The sequence below is a fragment of the Eumetopias jubatus genome, unplaced genomic scaffold (genome assembly GCF_037043125.1).
Source record: "Eumetopias jubatus isolate StellerSeaLion01/CBP00866 unplaced genomic scaffold, mEumJub1_p1.0 scaffold_9, whole genome shotgun sequence".
Lineage (NCBI taxonomy): Eukaryota > Metazoa > Chordata > Mammalia > Carnivora > Otariidae > Eumetopias > Eumetopias jubatus.
Window position 1 is genome coordinate 52,908,335 of NW_028274815.1, and position 18,683 is coordinate 52,927,017.

General features: G+C 47.3%; 1 protein-coding gene and 1 long non-coding RNA gene across 5 annotated transcripts in view; one reads left to right on the forward strand and one right to left on the reverse strand.

Moving 5' to 3' along the window:
- LOC114218927 (uncharacterized) overlaps nt 1-18,683 on the forward strand; it is a 19,983-nt gene continuing 1,300 nt past the window's right edge. Inside the window, exons 1-4 of one of the 2 annotated variants that reach the window (XR_003611272.2) lie at nt 1-1,147; nt 4,711-6,689; nt 7,492-7,560; nt 8,936-8,989. This is a non-coding gene — a long non-coding RNA (uncharacterized LOC114218927). The remainder of the gene's footprint in view (nt 1,148-4,710; nt 6,690-7,491; nt 7,561-8,935; nt 8,990-18,683) is intronic. The other variant, XR_003611273.2, reaches the window with a different exon arrangement.
- The window catches only part of MXD1 (MAX dimerization protein 1), a 25,072-nt gene continuing 16,348 nt past the window's right edge, over nt 9,960-18,683 (reverse strand). For 2 of the 3 annotated variants that reach the window (XM_088026494.1, XM_028116290.2), the window contains exons 4-6: nt 14,843-14,957; nt 12,959-13,118; nt 9,960-12,636 (exon numbers count right to left, since the gene is read on the reverse strand). In XM_088026494.1, the coding sequence (XP_087882620.1) occupies nt 12,449-12,636; nt 12,959-13,118; nt 14,843-14,957 (463 nt within the window). In that variant the 3' untranslated portion in view covers nt 9,960-12,448. The remainder of the gene's footprint in view (nt 12,637-12,958; nt 13,119-14,842; nt 14,958-18,683) is intronic. The other variant, XR_015768942.1, reaches the window with a different exon arrangement.

The window sequence follows — 18,683 nt, forward strand, 5'->3', positions numbered from 1 at the left end:
TCGATTCCAGGACACTGGGATCATGACCTGAGCCGAAGGCAGACACTTAACGACTGAGCCACCCAGGCGCCCCGGCAATTTCTAAGTCTTACAAAACCCCTGGAATGTAGGTTTTTATTTCCGTTTAACAGATGGGAAAATTGACATTAGGGGAAGTCAGTTGGCTCAATGTTGCTCAGATGATTAATGGCTGAACTGAGTTAGAGTGTAAGCCTGCCTTCCCTCAGAATGTTCAGTTCGGTCTGCTGGAGCGGTCCACACAGAGATTTGGTAAAATGAATTTGTTTTCATCTATTATAAATAGAGCCAGGAAGACAAAGTGGGTGGAAATGAATTTGAAAAGTGGAAATGTTCAACAAATGGGCCTTGGTTAGCTAAACAATATGTAAAGTACTTGTAAACTTTTGAACATGTTCACTGTGGTTAGACATATATTTAACAATTTATGAAAATTAAAAATTTATAAAAATTTCCAAACGAGTAGAAGAGACATAATTGGCTGAGAATAAACTTGGGAGGAAGAACTCCTGGAAAACCTCCCCCAAATTCCAGATCCTTTTGTTACTTTATTGCTTGGTTAATTTGTCATTGTTTACGTTCCTTTTGGTAACCGTTGTTGTTGTTTTTACATTTGCAGCGAGTGCTCATTATAGGAAAGTCAGAAAATTAGGTCAATCCAAAAATAAAGAAACTTCACGAAGAACCTTCTACCCACTTACCCTCCCGAGGTCAAACGTGGCCTGTTTTTCCAGGACCTTTCTCTATGGACATTTGTATGAATGTATTTTCCTTCATCCTTTCACTCCCCGATTCTTGTTTCTTCTTTCTTCCTTTTTAGCAAAAATAGGATTACCCCGTACTTTCTCCTTCGTGAACTTCCATACTTTATGTAACTAATGCCCTATTTAGGACACGCAGATTGTCTCCAACATTTTGCTGTAACAGACCGCACCACACACTGAGGAGGAGGCAGGTGCGACAGCCACATACAACACAGACCTCGCAGCAGTGGTGTCAGGTGAAGAAAGCCCGACCAGACGGGGACAGTGTGATTCCATTTACGTCATCTTCTAAAACAAGTAGGCAAAACTCAGCCACGGTGTGTGGAGATGCACCTCAGGAGACAAGAGTATAAAGGCAAGAGAAGGTATGTGATTAGGGCAGACACAGGGTGGCCGGGATGGTGTGTCAGGAAGGCATCTGGGGACACGTGGGGGCCGGCAGTGTCTTGATTCCTGACTGGGTGGTGTTCATGTGGGCATTTCATGATAATTCACTAAGCAGAATATTTATGTGCCCTTATGTACATGGCATTTCACAATACATTTTTTAAAAATGAACAGAATTAAGATAGGTGGCGGAAATATTAACTAGAAATTTAAAAGAGGGTAAAACAATTCTGAAATTTAAGCAAAATACTTGAGGCTCAAAAGGATGCATTACACCTCCGTACTACATCAAAATCCCAATTTTTGAAAAATGCGGACCATATTTTTATTTAAATTCAATTAGCCAACATATAGCACATCATGAGTTTCAAAAGTAGAGTTCATTTTTTTTTTAAAGATTTTATTTATTTATTTGAGAGAGAGAATGAGAGAGAGAGAGCACATCAGAGGGGATAGGGCCAGAGGGAGAAGCAGACTCCCTGACGAGCAGGGAGCCCGATGCGGGACTCGATCCCGGGACTCCAGGATCATGACCTGAGCCGAAGGCAGTCGCTTAACCAACTGAGCCACCCAGGCGCCCCAAAAGTAGAGTTCATTTAATCATCAGTTGCACGTAACACCCAGTGCTCATCACATCACGTGCCCTCCCTAATGCCCATCACCCAGTTACCCCCTCCACACCCACCGCCCCTCCAGTGACCCTCAGTTTGTTTCCCAGAGTCCAGAGTCCCTCATGGCTGGTCTCCCTCTGATTCCCTCCCCTTCAGTTTTCCCGCCCTCCCCCTGTGGTCCTCTGCACTATTTCTTATGTTTGTGGACTCTATTTTAGACCAAACTGTCCTCTGGGCTGAATTGTGTGTCTCCCCCCACCCCCACAACTTGTTCTCAACCAGATTGTTTTCTTTCAAATTGCTTTTGTTTTTGACCAAGTCAAAAACATTGGGTTCCACGCTGGGTGTGGAGCCTGCTTAAGGTTCTCTCTCTCCCTCTGTCTCTGCCCCTTTGCCCCTCAAAAAAAAAAAAAAAAAAAAAGGATAATGGTGGGGCAAAGGGCGATCCTGGGGGCAGAGGGGCGGAGATCAACTTCCCGTGACCTAGGGGCTTCACTCTACGGTGGCCCTTCACTCTGGAGACTTGCCACTGAGCCCCCTTCTCCCTCTGACCTGTGGCAGTAGGTGGTACTCCCCTCTGGGACTGGCACATCCATAGCCAGGCATGGGGGGGCCTGTACTCATCTCCTAAAACTCATCTTGCCCGAGACGCCCCCTCACCTTAGCTGTCAAGAAGTTTTGGATCCTGATTCTGTTAGGCAGTCTGGGTGTCTTCTTACCCCCTTGGGGGGTCATCCTCAGATGTGGAGAACATGCCATCCATACCTGAGTCCAAATTATTGTATTAATCTTGACAGGGACAGGGTTGGGGACAGTATCCCATTCATGTCACTGGATGCCTTCTTGTAGATAGACCTGCGTCCACCAATCTAATCTCAGTGGGACCACAAGGTATTTATTTATTTTTAAAGATGTTATTTATTTTAGAGAGAGTGAGAGAGAGAAAGAGAGCATAAGTGGGTGGCAGAGGGAGAGGGAGAAGCAGACTCCCTGCTGAGCAGAGAGTCCGATTCTGGGCTCGATCCCAGGACCCCGGGATCATGACCTGAGCCAAAGGCAGATGCTTATTGACTGAGCCACCCAGGCGCCCCAGGGACCACAAGTAATTTATTGATACTGAAATTTGCAAGTGATTTTCTCTTTGTACAACAGAGCAGAGTCCAGGCTAGTCCTGTGAAAACAGTATTCTCATTTACTTGCAATCTGATGAGTTTTCTTGAGTTGGGGAGAAAGGGTGGTGTTCGTTCTGCTTCTGACAGGTGACTCAGACCCAGGCCAACTCTGCCTCTGCGGAAACCCCCGGAGGGACCCCAGTTCCTCTAGACAAGCAGGGATTACTTTCAGCCCTGAGGCAGCTCCCTTCTATTCTTTGGCAAGTTTATTTCCACTGCTTAAAAAAAACCCACACTCACCTTCCCTCTCCATGCTCTCTAACCCCAATTACCTTACCCGTGCTTAGCCATCCTCCCTGCCCTCTGCTTGCCAAAAAAAGGACCAGGGCGGTTTTTTTGTTTGTTTGTTTTTTATACACAGGCTGCACTCTTTACACTGTGTTCTCCTTGTTCTCTACAAAGGTGAATCTGAAATGACTTTTTTTTTTAAAGATTTTATTTATTCATTTGAGACACAGAGAGAGAGAGAGAGAGAGAGAGAGCATGAGCAGGGAGAGAGGGAGAAGCAGGCTCCTCGCTGAGCCAGGAGCCTGATGTGGGGCTTGATCCCAGGACCCTGGGATCATGACCTGAGCCAAAGGCAGACGCTTAACCATCTGAGCCACCCAGGTGCCTCTGAAATGACTTCTAAAGTACATATATTAAGATAGAAGAAATTTTAAATAAAAATCAAGGTCAAGAAAAAGACTAGGGGGAACTTAAATACACACACACACACAAATCACAGGGTCTCATAATTACTAACAGTGAGGTGTGAATTTGGCTCTGAGCTTCCTGGCAGCCTAAGCAATAAGAGAAAGGTGATCCATTTAATGATTCACTTTTTCCCTGAGGAAACACACACCCATTCTTCAGGGAGAGCAATGGCATCCCTGCTCTGAGTTCCAACAAGTGGTTTCCCCTGCCACTGAGAGCTGTAAGCATGGTGAGGCAGTGCCTCACCCCAGTCCTCTCTTGGTCATCTGTCTCCACTGATGACTCTTCTGGGCCCCATGCTGTTCCATGGCCTGTGCTGGTCTGTGCTTGCCCTGCAGTTGTGGTAACCAAGGCTTTTCATTACAAAGTTGCAGAGAATTGTCACAACCTCATGGTCTCGCAGAGTTTACACTTGAAATGTGGCGTCTTTGTTGACTGGCTAGGGCTCTGGTGACTGTTGTTCTGAATTTGCCATTGGAAAGACACATGCAAACGCTGGGACCTAAGGCACCTCCCACTCTTCTGAGGAGGTGCCTGCAAAATGGAGGCATTTAATAAGGGTCTTTCTGGCTTTGCCAGCCCTGTACTTCCTGGTTTCTCTTTGAGAGTCTCTGAGCTGCCTTGCAGGGCTGGAGGGGTTTTAAGATTTAACTTTTTGAACAGCAACTAGGTGAGGTACCACCTGAACAAAACACCCCCTTCTCCACCTTTGGCCACAGTCCATCCCTGAGTCACCCTCTCTTCTCTCCCCCGTCATTTTAACCACTTCCTGCTTGCCTTTTGTTGTCTAGATAGCAGATAGCATGGTCAGAATGACATATTTGAACACTTCCCTGCCATCTCATGTAATTTTCCCTTCCAGGCTGATTTCTTTTCTGAATGTTAGAATTCTGTCTTCTGAGGATCTAAGTTACATTTCTGACAGCGCTAGTAAAATGATGTTTGCTCATATGTATTGAATGCTCCCGAAAGTCAGGCACTGGGCTAGGCTTTTTCCATCCCATCTCTCACTCCTCCCAACAGCCCCGGGAAATAGATACTGTGATTATCCTCATTTTTCAGAATGGGAAGAAAGAGCCCAAGACCAGTTGTCCCACGTCACCCAGAGTGTAAAGTGTGGAGCTGGCATTGGCCCTCGGATCATCTGACCAGAGTCTGTGTGCTTGACCATCACCCAGGACCCCCTTCCATGGTATCCAAAGGACATTCAGTCCCCCTGAGGGTCTCTCGTTCCCCTGTTGATCAGGATTAGTGCCAGAGCTCCGTGATGACGGCGTCTTCTCCCTCCCGGGCAATGGGAATATCAGCAAAGCAAGAGTTTGTCAGATGTTTTTTAACGAAATGATGACCTTTCCAGCAGATGGTTTGGGTCTCCCAGCCCTACTGGCCACTGGGCAGGCTGGGGGACTGCCCCCAGGTTTTATCCAGCCCGGCCATCTGGGTGACCAACATCGTTGGTTGGGCTGGTGTTTCTCCCTCTTCCTCTGTCCCCTAGGCCCTCCTGGGTGTCTCCTCTCCCAGGCCCATGGTTTCCTTGAAAGTAGACGTTTTCCTGACACAGAGCTCCCTACCGTGGGTGTCATTGCTCACCTCCGCCCCCAGGTGAGGCCGAGAGCACCCTAGCGAAGGCTCGTCTCTCTTCCCTCAGGGCCTCGATGAATCTCTCCAGCCCCTGAGTCCCGGGGCCACCAGCTCCGTCCTGACCTTGGGGCCACACCCTTTGCTCTGCGCTGGCTCTTGCCTCAGTCGTCCCACTAAATCCTCCGACTGTCTTCACCAGAGATGCCGCCTTCATGCACAGTGAGGGCAGATCCCAGAAGCTGCAGCCCAGCAGAGCCCGCCCTCCTGTCTGCCAAAAGCGTGTCCGTCACTTGCCTCCAACATGCAGCTGCTTTTTCCTCTGGGCAAACGTTCACCCCCAGTCAGCATTGAGTGGTCCCATCTGCTTCACGTGGTCCCCACAAGAAAGTCCCATCAGTTCCACGTGGGACAGAGTGGCCACCCAGTCAGTGCCAAGCCCCGAACAATGCTTCCTGCGGAGTCCCTGCCTGTGGGGCCTCCGGCCACTGGAAGCCAAATGCCCTTAATGGATGGAAAGGCCCGAGTGTTTAGCGGAAATGAGAGGCTGCTATTCCAGAGACTCTTGGTAGAGAACCTTGCTGTGTCCCTCCTCGTCTAGGTCTTGGTGACGTCTAAGAGGTGGACCAAAGTGGCACTGGATTAAAGGGAACTCCAAGGCTACATGGAAGTGTGTTAAGTAAATATGGGTTGAATAAAATGATGTCACAGGGTCCACAACCCAAAAGACGTGGTAGAGAAAGAATGTCTTCAACTCCTGTACAGAATGTCTTCCTCAAGAGTCTGCTGGGTTATTGTCACAAGAGCCCTGTGAGATTCAAGAGTCAGGGGCTAACCCTCAGAAGGGACAGAGAGGGAAGTGAAGATGGAAGTGAGGACAATGACTGACTTAGCAATGGCAGTCCACAGTGGTCTTGTGTGTTCCTGGTTTCTGCCTCATTAACTGGAACCTAAGGTCCCTTCACAGAAAATAGATAGCTGCATTCAAAGGCTTTAAAAAGAAAAGATGCCAAATATGGAAAATGGATTACAGGGTGACACAGCTCTTGCAAAAACGGAGGCAAAGGAGTGTGGGCTCTGGAGTCCGAGTCCACCAGCTCTGTAGACTCAGGGCCAAACAGCTCGCCTCCCTCTCTGCCTGTGTCCCCGTGCCCCCAGAGATGGGGCTAATGACCGTGTCAACCCCAGGGCTGACATCGGGGTTCCAGGAGGCCTGAGTTGACCATCAGGGTGACGTGGACACACACGGCAGAAGGAAGGCCACTTCATCAGGCTACTGTGAACAAGCAAAGTCAGGAAACCTTGGGAGTAAGATTTGTCATCTTGCGGGGGAGGCTCTCTGTGCGAGCTGACTTCGTGATTATCTGCGGCTCAGAGCTTCCTGTCCTCGGTCACAGTAAACAGGGAGCCTGCGCTGCGGCGGATCGTGCCTTCCATCCCTGTTGCAGACTGTTCCCTCTCTGGTGGGTTTGCTTTGGAACCTGTCCACCGAGGTGGGTTCTAGAATCACACATCCTAGACTGGCCCAGCACGTGGCCCTGCTTTTTGGAAAAAGCAGAAGGGCGAGGCTACTTTTCCCAAGTAGGAGTACCAGAAAGATCCTTTTTTTTTTTTTTAAATAAGCCCCGCAGGCTGCAGACCATCATAGGTAACTTCTAGGGCTCCATAAAAACCTTTCAGAATTTTTGGGTAGTTTTAAGAATAAGAGGTCACTAGTAAAGGAGAAAGCCATCCTTTCTCTCCTCTTGACTCTGAACAAGTGCTTTCTTGAGGGAGCCAGAAGAGGCAGGTGGGGATGGAGCTGGGCTCAGAGGCTTGCAGGGCGGGGCCCGAGGGCCAGAGCCAGTCAGTGACCCTAGAAAGCAGCATCCTAGAAAGGGCAGGGTTTTTTTGTTCTGTCCCTCAGCTCTACGATAGAGCCCAGCTCAATCCCTATTTGCTAAATGAGTGAATGTCAATTAACCAAATGGGTTCATACGTGAAACAACCCCTAAAGCAGGTGCCTTGTCGCCTCTCAATCGCATGCGTCCTTCACGGTCGGCTGTCCTCCCTGCACGTGTCCATCACACACCACGTGCTCTGCCCCCGCCCCCCCCCCCCATTCCCTGCAGGCTCGCTCCTGTCCTAGCAGACACCCGCTTCCTCCAGGGCCCACCTGGAAAGCTACCATCGCTGTGATTTTTCATGGCACGTCCCTGCCCAACTTTATTCCTCAACTGACTATGTGGCGTTAAATTGTGACTACATCCCTGTCTTTCCCAGCAGAGCGTGGGCATTAGCAGGGGTGCCGGCGCGGTGACAGGGAGCCCAGGGCGAGTGCGGAGCAGGGAACAGGTGAGAGCAGCAACCACATGGCATCGGTTCTGAGGAACGCATGAGCTCTGCCCGGGCCACGCCACCTAAATTCTTATCACAGAACCCGAGAGCTGAAAATTTTTGGCCAGTGAATTTTCCAGGCAAATAAAAAGTCTGATTAATTAACTCAGTTCTGTAAGTAAAAACCATGAAAGGGTACAAAACATCAGGAAGACCAACATTTCTTTAATAATGAAATAATTTATTTGTTAACGGTGGAACAGTACAGAAATTTACATATACACAGCAAAGATCTCTAAAACATGTAGTAGTTCTAAAAATGCATATGCTAACTGCAGTAAAAAGCACCATTCTCTAGATCTTGACACAGGATTTACATTGGCTTCATATTTACATAAAGAAATAAACATCTGGAAACAGAATTCCATACTCTCTCATCTGCTGCTCCCCCGTTTTAGGCTGTGTTTACCAGTAGGAAGATGGCCCCAACATTGATGGTTAACAGCAACATTCCCGGAGCACCAAGTCTAGGGACAAGGGGTAAAGGCAAGTTTGGTTCTCAGGTAAAAGTGAAAATGAAGGATGACCCGTCAACTCACCACTCCCCAGAGAGTAAGAAATCAAAATTAAAAATTTGGATAAACCTTAAATTGGGTGCCTTCCTAATTCTCATTTTATGATTTTGAGAGAAGACAAAGATACTCAATTTCTTCAGCCATTCAGTAGCTGACTCTAGCAGTGCAAGGCAGTTATTTCTTCTTTCAGAAGAATATAAGAAAATCATCCATGTAACAAATATTAATGAAGAAATCATGATAAATCACGTATCACCCACATACCCTTCCCCGTCCCCAGAGAGCTTTGAAAACAAGACATCTCACAGTCACAGAGATCTGAATGAGAAAAACCACCCCATCTGAAAGGGTCTTTGGGTCATCTTCTCCCAGAAAGGATTTGAAAACTCAGTAGCCAGCTACCTAAGCATACTGCATCCAAGAGTTAGCCACAGAAAAAAAACCAACCCCAGATTGACCTGCAGGAAATAGCCTTGCAGCCGTTGACTTCCTGGGGTTCAACACACAGGGCAGGTAGAGGAGGAAGGCAAAGCAGCTTGGGGAACAAGTAAAAAAGGAAGAGAAGACAGATTCAGGAATAGATTATAAAGCACAACGAAAGTGGTATTCTTGCCAATACAGCATGGTATAAAAACCTAAATAATGTGTATGTATATACTTTTCAAAAATCAGTTTTCTCTTTAAAGGATGGGGCAGAGGCAAGAAGAAAAAAGCCCATAACACCGATTTGTGACCCCCAAGACCCCGCTAGACGGTTATTTTGAGCATCACCATCCTACCTAGTTGACACTTTTTTCCTCCCCACCCCCCCACCCCAGGATCTACTCTTGGCCACTTCAGGGATGGATCAGAGAGGCCCACAGGAAACCCAGGTAAGGACCCTTTGTTTCTTTTGGTGGCGGGGGTGGGGGGGGGGAGGAAAACGCCTCCATTAAAAGAGAAGAAATCCGCTCACAGGGGCCGAATGCCAGGTCAGGGCCCTACGTAGTGCTCACTGAACTGACCCTGAAATTGAGTCTGGGGTAGACTGGGAGAGGAATTTAGGTCCTGCTCGAAAAAGTGATTCAAAAAGCATCACAAACTAGCATTAGGTCTGTGACTAGACACAGGAGTCAGTGGTCACAAGCAGCACCTTGAAGAATTCAAGATCTTTGCTCAGCAGCAGAAACCCACACAAAACCCCCTGGGTGCTTCGCCTGCCGTTCTAAGCCAACAGGCGGGGAAAGCTAGGCTTTCTGGGCTGTTCACAGAAGCCCCCAGATGTATTTTCTCACTGCATGAAATTGGACTACATACTCTTATTTTCCCATCTGCATTGCAATGGTATCGGTGAGAGTATAGATTTCGTCTTTTAAAATCAATTTTACATAAAAATATGCATGTGCCTATATTTACACACCTCTATAGTTACGTACAATTGTCAAAGTCTTAAAGGCTGGGGTTTCTATCTTTGCCCACCCCCCCAACCCTCATAGAAAGGTTTTTCATTTTGCTTAAAAAAACCCCCCAAAACAACCAAAAAGACTTTAGAGCTCTGAACAGTCACGCTGGTGGATCAGTGAATGACAGGACAGGTTGGCAGGTTGGCAAATCAGGGCTGCTGCTGAGCCGCATGGGGAAGGGGTGGGGTAGCTGCCTCGGGCTGAGTTTGCTGGTCCTGAAGGTTACAGTTTTGGTTAAAGAGAGGCCTAGCTCGCATGCCAACTCGGTCCACCTCTTGGGCTTTGAAAGGTAAGGTCTAACCCTGGTGTCAGCTTATCACAAGTGCATTAAAAATATATCCATTTCCACATTTACATATGCGATCAAATTGAAAAGGACCAGACAAAAACAGTGCAAAGGTCAAATAATTACTGTTTTATATTGGGACAGTACATTTCATATTTCAACCAAAAGACAAAAAATGCAGTTTAACTTAAACACAGAAAATAACGGCATCTCTCAGATGCCTTATTTCTAAATCGAACAAATACACAAATTCTGTTCCCTTCCCTCCCCCAATGCAAGCCCACAAGCTTTGCCCAAAGTCTTGAGTTTTCGATGCCATATGGCATCCAGCATCTTGGACTTGTGAGGCGCTTGAATGTAGCAATTAAAACGCTTGAGAGGTCTAGCGAATGGCATTCGAAAGGGACCTCAAAGTGCAGATATATCTTTTCAAACATGTTACAGGCTGAGCTGGCTCGTTGAACACTATCACTCTGCTTAAATTCAGGAAGCAGGCTTTAAAAATGCAAAAGGCATACAAGTTGTATTTCAGTGCAAATCTTCAGCTGGTCATTGGAAAAGATTCCAACAATAAAAAAAAAAATCCTTTGTGTCACCTGCCCCTCCCCCCACCCACCCAAAGCTGAAATGCAGGAAAAAAACAGAACAAAAACAGAAGTACAGATGACTTTGGAATCATTTAGGAATCGACTACTTCCAATTAAAAATTTTAATACAGTAGAGAATCATTAAAATGAAAGAACAAAAGTAATCTTGCTTTGTTTAGACCGCTCTTCGTGTATAGAATGAGCTTCCGCGTGGAGGGCGTTTGAACTTTGAGTCGTGTGGAAGGTGGAGGCGCCGGAGGCGTGGTGAGGCTGGGGGGCCAGAGACCGCGGGCGGCGGGGGCTCGGGGCGGCCACCCGCCCGCCTGCCGCTGCTTCAGCCGTGGAGCCCTTAGGTTGCAGTGCGTCTGTGGATTTTAGGAATGTTCTCGTCACTTTGTGACACACACTCTGTTTCAGCGTCACAGGTTTTACAAATGGTTCAAATTCAATGAAAAAGATTTGCCAGAGGCTGAAAACCTCGACCTCAAAAATATGAATGCAAAAATATTAAGGGGAATGAACCAATTTTGTAGATACCTACATACAAAGTTTCTAGAACATCTATAAAAGCACAAAGTCGTAAGAATTTGTTTTCCATTACATTAGTTTATATAAAATGAATAAATAGTATTTATAGATTTAATGTGTCTTATGTACATATACATGTGCTCTGTTTTAGCTTAAATAAAAATGCTACAAAGTGGGAGACCACTTAAGGGAGAAATCATAACCAAAAAGATCAGCCTTTTAAACTAGCAACCCAAAAGCCTCCATAAAGAAGTTTCTGGGTGTATCCAAAAATAAGGAGAGGAATTCTAATAACACTGTACCATCCCCTCCTGTTCACCTGCAACACAGAGTAGAAATGCAGACTTTTCCTTTCACTGATGATGGACGCTAGCTCAGCTAGCGCCAAAGCTCAGTTATTGCTGAAAGTTAAGTAGGAAAATAGCTTAGAATTGGACCAAATGTCACTTATTTGGGGGTGGAAAAAAAAGGCATAATCACTTTGTGTTAAGTGGGAAATGGAGATCTCATTTATCTCTGAGGTAGGAAAAAAAAATGTTCCAGAGACAAGTAGCGTAACAAACTTTGAGGGAAAAACGTGCCTTGGGATAGCAGTACACAGCGCGGTCCCAAGAACATCGCACACAAAGAGATTGTACCGTCTTGTTTGTTCATGCTGGAACTTGCATGAGCTGTGCGACCCCAAAGACATGTTAGCACGGTGTCCACTTTCAAGTGAGAAATACTGCTCCCATTCACACGCGGGTCGGGGGGAGTTAGCACGGAGGGGTGTGTGTGTGTGTGTGTGTGTGTGTGTGTGTGTGTGTGTGTGTGTGTGTGTGTGGTGTGTTTTCTGGGGTGTGGGTGTGTGTGTGTGTGTGTTGTGTGTTTTCTGGTGTGTGTGTGTGTGTGTGTGTGTGGTGTGTTTTCTGGGGTGTGTGTGTGTGTGTGTGTGTGTGTGTGTGTGTGTAGGGTGTGTTTTCTGGAGGTATTCCTGACTCCTCACGGGGGGTGAGGTCCACGGTGAAGTGCTCTTAAATGCCGCTTTCAAAGCTTACTTTGGAGTTCTGAGATCAGGATCTCAACTTTTAAAGTTTGTTTCCTTCAGTTTGCTAAGCACAAGACACATTCGGACATTTCTGCTATAGGTGAGTGACACAGCCAGAAAACTTTAAGAAAGGTTTGCTAGACTACCCGGGGACAGTACATAAGAGGGGGAGATTGCTGAGCTGTGAAAGTTGCTTATTCGGCCTAAGAATTCTTGGGTGCTTCAAATTGATTGGAATGTACAGTCTGGCAGACGGATTTTTATGGAGAGAAAGAGAAGCTAGTGGATGCAGTCAAACCCACAATCCTAAGCACTTCCTGGAAAACGTTTACAGAGCTGATTCTGGTACAGGTGGTACACGGAAGCTTACGTGCAAGGGGACTGTGGCTGGGTCCGATACACTACCTAATCCGCTCGGCCGGCAGAGCCCTCCGGGAGGCAGCCACGGCGACCCCGCGCTCTTAGAGGCCCAGACACGTCTTGCGATTGTCCTGGAGCTTTATTCTCTTCATGCTGGAGCTGGAGTAGCCCTCGTCGCTGCCCAGGCTCTGCATGCTGCCCCGCTCGTCCGAGTCGCTCACGCTGCTGCTGCTCCAGTCCAGGTCGCCCGTGAGATAGTCTGTGCTTTCAACGTCCACGTCGATTTCTTCTGTGGGGAGAATAAGAGACACGGGTGAGGGCGGGCTGCGGGGCGCTCGCGCCGAACCCCCACGCCAGCCCCTGCCCGGACCCGGGGCCTAAGTGCGAAAAGGAAGGAGGGGCTCGTTCCTGGAGGTCCCGTGACTCGACCTCCGCCCGGGTCTCCGTTCCTCCCCCGCGCTGCCTCTGGGGACGCACGCAGGCACGCACGCAGGCACGCACGCAGGCACGCAGGCACGCACGCAGGCACGCACGCAGGCACGCACGCAGGCACGCACGCAGGCACGCACGCAGGCACGCACGCACGCACGCACGCAGGCGCGGGCGCTCACCCCTGTCGGAGTCCGAGCGCTCCGAGGAGACCGTGGAGCCGATGCTGTCCATCCGTATCCTCTCGATGCCCAGCTTCTCCAGCTGCCGCTTCAGGTGCCGCTGCTCTCGCTGGAGCTGGTCTATTTGGTGAATGGCTTTTCTGTCACAATCTTCAAGTTTCTGCAAGTCAAAGCGGTAGTTGTTGGAGCCCGCAGGCCGATTTCAAAATTGCCAAGGACTCCGCGTCTTGCCCTCGAGCCGCGAAATAGGCCAGTTTTCCTCAGAAGCCACTGGGTGTCACTTGCCTAGCTTCTCCCAGGGCGGGCCGGCGGGCCAGGGGGCCGGGGGGCCGGGGGGCCGGGGGGCCGGGGCCTCCCGCCTCGGGCTCTGCAGCACCGTCACAGGGGTGCTGGGGCTGAGCTCGGCCCCTCTAACGCCGGGGAAGAGCCAGCAGCCCCCCACCGCCCGGTCTGTGGTGACACCCTGAACCCCGCTCTCTGAACTAGAGCCCGGCGTGGGCCATGCCGAAGGAGGGCTCGTCAGCTACATGGTCTAATTATATCAACATACATATATCTAATTATATATATATTATTAGCAATAGTTAATATGTTCTATATAACATTATATATATATATCAATCAACATATATATCTAATTATATCGAGTTATTCCAAATCTCAACCAACTGTTTGGTAGCAGGGGACAATCAGTCTTGAAGTCCTGATTCCAAATTGTCCAACGTAAGAGCTTAAACGGCTTTGCAAAGACCACTTGTTTTTATAAATCTGTTTAACTGTGGTTATGTTGCTCTAAACAGAGGTTCTTTTTCCCTCCAGAATTGTCATGTATGCATGCCACTAACCATAATTAAAGTGACATTTGTCCAATAATGACTAAAGGATTATTAGTAAACAGTGAGTTTTGGCTGTGGCTTGCAGGAGTCTGAATACCACTCCACTCCCTCACCTTTTGCTATTCAAGCTACGTGCTACATGCGGACTCTGTTTCAGACCCTCTGGGAGGTGCTGGGGGTACAAGGTGAGCATAAAGACCTCGTCCCCTCCTCCGACAATGGAGACAACCAAACAGTCACACAAACCATGGTCAGATGACAACTGTGATAAGTGCTAACAGAGAGATCCAATAATAACTCCATCTGTGGCAGGAAGGATATAAGCAGGTCAGGAAAGGTTTCTCTGAGCTAGTGATACCTGTGTTGAGATCTAAAGGATGACAAGAAGTTAACTAGGTGAAGAAGGGAGGGGAAAGCATACCACACAGAGGGAACAGCACGTACAAAGGCCCTGTGGTAAGAGCATGACAAGTGCAAGGGGCTGAAAGGGCGTAGGGCACAAGATGCTGCTGTACAGGCAGGTGAGGGCCAGGTCACACAGCCTGGGGCAGGCCTGCTGACAGTCTGTCCTGAGCCACTGATGAATTTTAAACCGGGTGACATGTTGACTTGACTTTGGAAGGATTATTCTTGGGAAGCACAGAGCTTAGCTCAGAGGCAGCCAGAAGAAATACAGGGAGGCCTCTGAGGAGTTCACTGCAGTAGATGACGGTGGGTGAAATGGGAGTGAGCCTGTGAAATATTTAGGTCTTGGAGAGGACTTAGATATATATATGGCTACAGAGCAAGGGCTAGCAAGGATGACCCAGAGTTTCTGGCTTAATAAATGGACAACTGGAGGGCCCTTTCACTTCTGCTACATAGCGGTGAGAAATAGTTGGGTTCTGGACATGTTGGGTTTGGCATGCCAGAGATCATCTAAGAGACAGGTTGGAGGATTCCCTAGAGGAAAGGACTGTCCTGGAGATACACATTTGCTGTCCCTCATAAACAGACAAACCCTTATTAGACAGGTAAAGCTAAAAAGGAATCCCAAGGATATACTTACCTTTATGTGTAATTTGGCTTTTGTCAATAAACTCAATGTAGTGTGTCGGTTCGATTCGGGCCCAAGCGGAACCAGCCCCTTCAACTTCTCCAGGCACAAGCGAAGATGGGCCCGCCTACAAAAAGCAAGGTTACACGGCACTGAGAATTTCACAGTGGGCCAGAAGGCACTCTGGAAGAACAAGTTCTAGAAGAGTAGGAAGTTGCCCAGGCCCAGTAATGGCAAATGCCACCAATGACCTCTGGCCAAACAAACAGCTTTGGAAATTGGACAACTCTGGTGAAAGCCATGGAGAAGCCAAAACTGGGGTTTTCTCAAGTCTCTTTATAAAATAGGTGTTAGGGCAGGGACTAATATCTACTATTATTAGGCATGTTTATCAGGTTATCACCAGGATTCTGGGTTATGATGTGACCTGACAGAACATGCCAGGGTTTGAATCCTTTCAACCCGTACTTCCTCTTTTCCCACCCACGGACCACTAGAACTAGCTCACTGCTGTATGTAGTATTTACACAGGTGAATGACCTGCACGGTTATTCATTACAGCTTGCTTTAGAATAGCAAAGATCAAAACCACCCAAGTCACCAACAACAGGGAGCTGGTTAAATAAATTATCATGTGTCTATACAGTGGAATACTATGCAGCGATGAAAAGAACCAGGATGTGCTCTATTTACTACGAGGAAAGAACTCTCAGATATATTGTGAAATGAAGAAAAGCAAGATATCAAACCATGCATACAACATGCCATCTTTGGACAAAACGGAGGAAAAGTAATTATGTTTTCTTATATGGACATAAAATCTTGAACAATAAGAAACTAATAACAACTGCAAGGAGAGAGAAGTCAGGGCATAGGCAGGGATAAGGAAAGGGAGTGAATTTTTACTGAATAACATATCTTTCGGTTTTTCAACTATATAAACTGCTATTCAAAAAGATTTTTAAAAAATAAGGAAAAAGCACATCATCAGCATTGCTACACCACACAAGCATGCAGAACAGCTAGAGATAACCACATATAGGCCTTGAAGGGGGTACAGAGGTACAGTGGGACTGGGCAGGAAGGGAAAAAGGCCAGAGGAAGCAGAAGCTGCAGTGAGCCACTTGAGAGAGAACCTTTAGTCACAAACTGACCGGAGTCCCTAAAGTTTTGGAAATTAACACTTCATTTCTTTGTGCTTTATTCGAGAACCTAGCAGATCCCATGAATGGGAGAAACAGCCAGAACTCAGAGTTTTTGCCTCAGCCCAGCACGTCCTGAAAGCCTTCGCAGGCCATTCCAACCCACAATGATTCCTCCACTTTCTGAGTACTTAATGGTTTATACTAGTCAATGGGAAGTTCACGGTTCTGCCTGAATTGTTTGGTATTTGCTACTTAACCACTCATTTATTGCAAACTCCTCAAAAAGTTGGACTGCCACTTACTACGGTGCCCCCCCCCTTAATAAATGTCTGAGTGGGTTATGCCACTATTCAACTAGACAGTAAGCTTCTGGAGGACACAGTCTCTCTCTACTCCACCTCTGCACCTTCAACAGTGCTTAGGCTCCTGGGGTTTTAGACACATGCCCACAGCCCACACACAACCACCTGGAGCAGAGTTGCCGGGAGCCAGGAGACAACCTTAAAGCTTAATTTGCCTTCCCCTCCCCTTAAAATTTATGACTGTATTAGCAAAAGTTGGGACTAAAAGACGAAAACTGCTTCAGAAAGCTCTAAGAGGTCCATATGTATGATAATGACCAAGGAAGTCCATTCACACCTTTCATATCAAGACTTCAGGATGTTCCTCCAAGGCAGATCTAACAAGTGGTGCATTAGATAGCCTTCTGAGCCCCCTGCCTCATCCGCTTCCAAGCCTCCTTCCTTGTCTAGCTCTCGAAGGAGCTGTCCTAGACACTCTGAGGGCCCTCCAAGCCTTGACAAACTTGAAGAATACAGCATTTGCTCTTGAGCTAGGAAAATTTAATGGTACAAAAATGCCTTACTCTTTGACGAGACTTCCACTTGCCCTGAAACCCTGTCCATGTGGAATGGTCACAAGTAAAGGCTCCCATTAGAGGTTTGCTCCTCCTACCACTACAGGAGGAAAGCTGTGTGTAAAATGTACCTGTTCACCTTGGGTAATAATATTCAAGAAGAGTCATGAAAATAGATATTGGAAACACCATGAGAAAGTACAGTTGCTTATACAGTTATCCAAATTATTTCTCCCAAAGTTTATAGACAAATTGTCAAGTTAGGGAAAAAAGTTCAAAAATTAGATGTAGGCATTTTTCAGCTTGTTATCTGCAAAGACTGCATGATTCAGAACAGTGTCCTATTAGTCATTTTATGATGTGGGTTTATCTACAAATATGAGTACGTAATTTTTTAGGAAGTTTGTCTACTGTTAAAAATATAATAAAGTCATCTTTCCATGCATCGTCATTTCTAGTTGTACAGGGAGTCTAGCCCAGAAAGTATAATTCTCACTACCCAAATGTGGGTTCTTCCAAAAAACACTTCCAGTTGTGAAACCAGAAATAAGCCATTTGACTAACTCAAGCTAAGGATAATACATGTTTATTCAGTGTTTTTTTGGCCTGGTTCTATGAAAGTACGACCAGAGCTTTTCTGGATTTTTGTCGAGATCCAAAGCCAACTTCTGTCTTTGGTAGTACCTGTCTTGGCCTCCTCTAGCACCTCACTGCTCAGCCCAGTGGCTGCCCTGCCCTGCCCACCTGCAGACATCCCCAGGCTGGCACCTGGGCCAGTCACAGGGGAGGGGTGAGGTCTATGGAGCAGGCTCAGTTCTATCATATAATAGTGAAATTCGACTCCTGAACCAGATAAACAAGCAAACAGACTCCTCTGTAAAAGCTCCCCCTGAGGCTCCTCAACCCTGACACACACACACACACACACACACACACACACACACACACACACACACACACACACACACACACACACACACACACACACAGGCACACTGCACCCTGGGATCTGCAACCCCTCAGCCAGCCTTGAGAGCACCGATGAAGCACGAGATCCAGAGCAAGTAACACAAGCACCCATCTCAGCTCTTCCTCCTCCCCAGTCCTGACTATTCCCCTGCCCAGGGCTCTGGTCCTCAAGGAGGTGATCAGTGTCCCGTTCTGAACTAGGTCTAACTCCCCCTTGGGGAACCAGCAGAGGTTTTGCCACAAGTACTTAACAGGAAGCCACTCAACAGCCCAGTCTGATCCCTACTTAGACCTCCTCCCAGCCCATCCTCTTCAGCCAGTCATCCTGTTGCCAAGAGCTGCCTCCCTGCTCCCCACCCCCAGCAGAAGGGGCTTGTGCCAAGTCCTGGCTCCTTCCTGCTCCCAACTGCCTCTTCTGTTTGCACTGATCCAACTGCTTTGTACCTAGGTCATGAACTTTGACAAACTTTCTGTGCTGACTCTTCAGAAATATTGCTTTAATTATTCTGAATGGACAGATACACCTTTGGTCTATTGTAGCATAAAGAGACCAATCTTTGATCTGAGCTATAATCAGTAATGCTCAGATCCAAGTGTGCCCTATAACTAGGGATAACTAAATTAGATACAAACTATAGTTTTTCTTCAGTAAGGTTTTGAAAAGGATCTCAAATTTTACTTTTGTTTTTAGTTCTTTTAATAGTCTGAATCTGTCACCATACAACCAAATGTTAGCATGGTATCTAAGAGCAAAGGTCTGGGACCCTGGCTTTGCCACTTACTTCCTGTGTGACCTTGAGCCCATCACTTAACTCCACGTGGCATCAGCTTTCTCAGCAGCAGACAGGAACACCACGCCCGACGGGGCCGGTGTATTAACTGG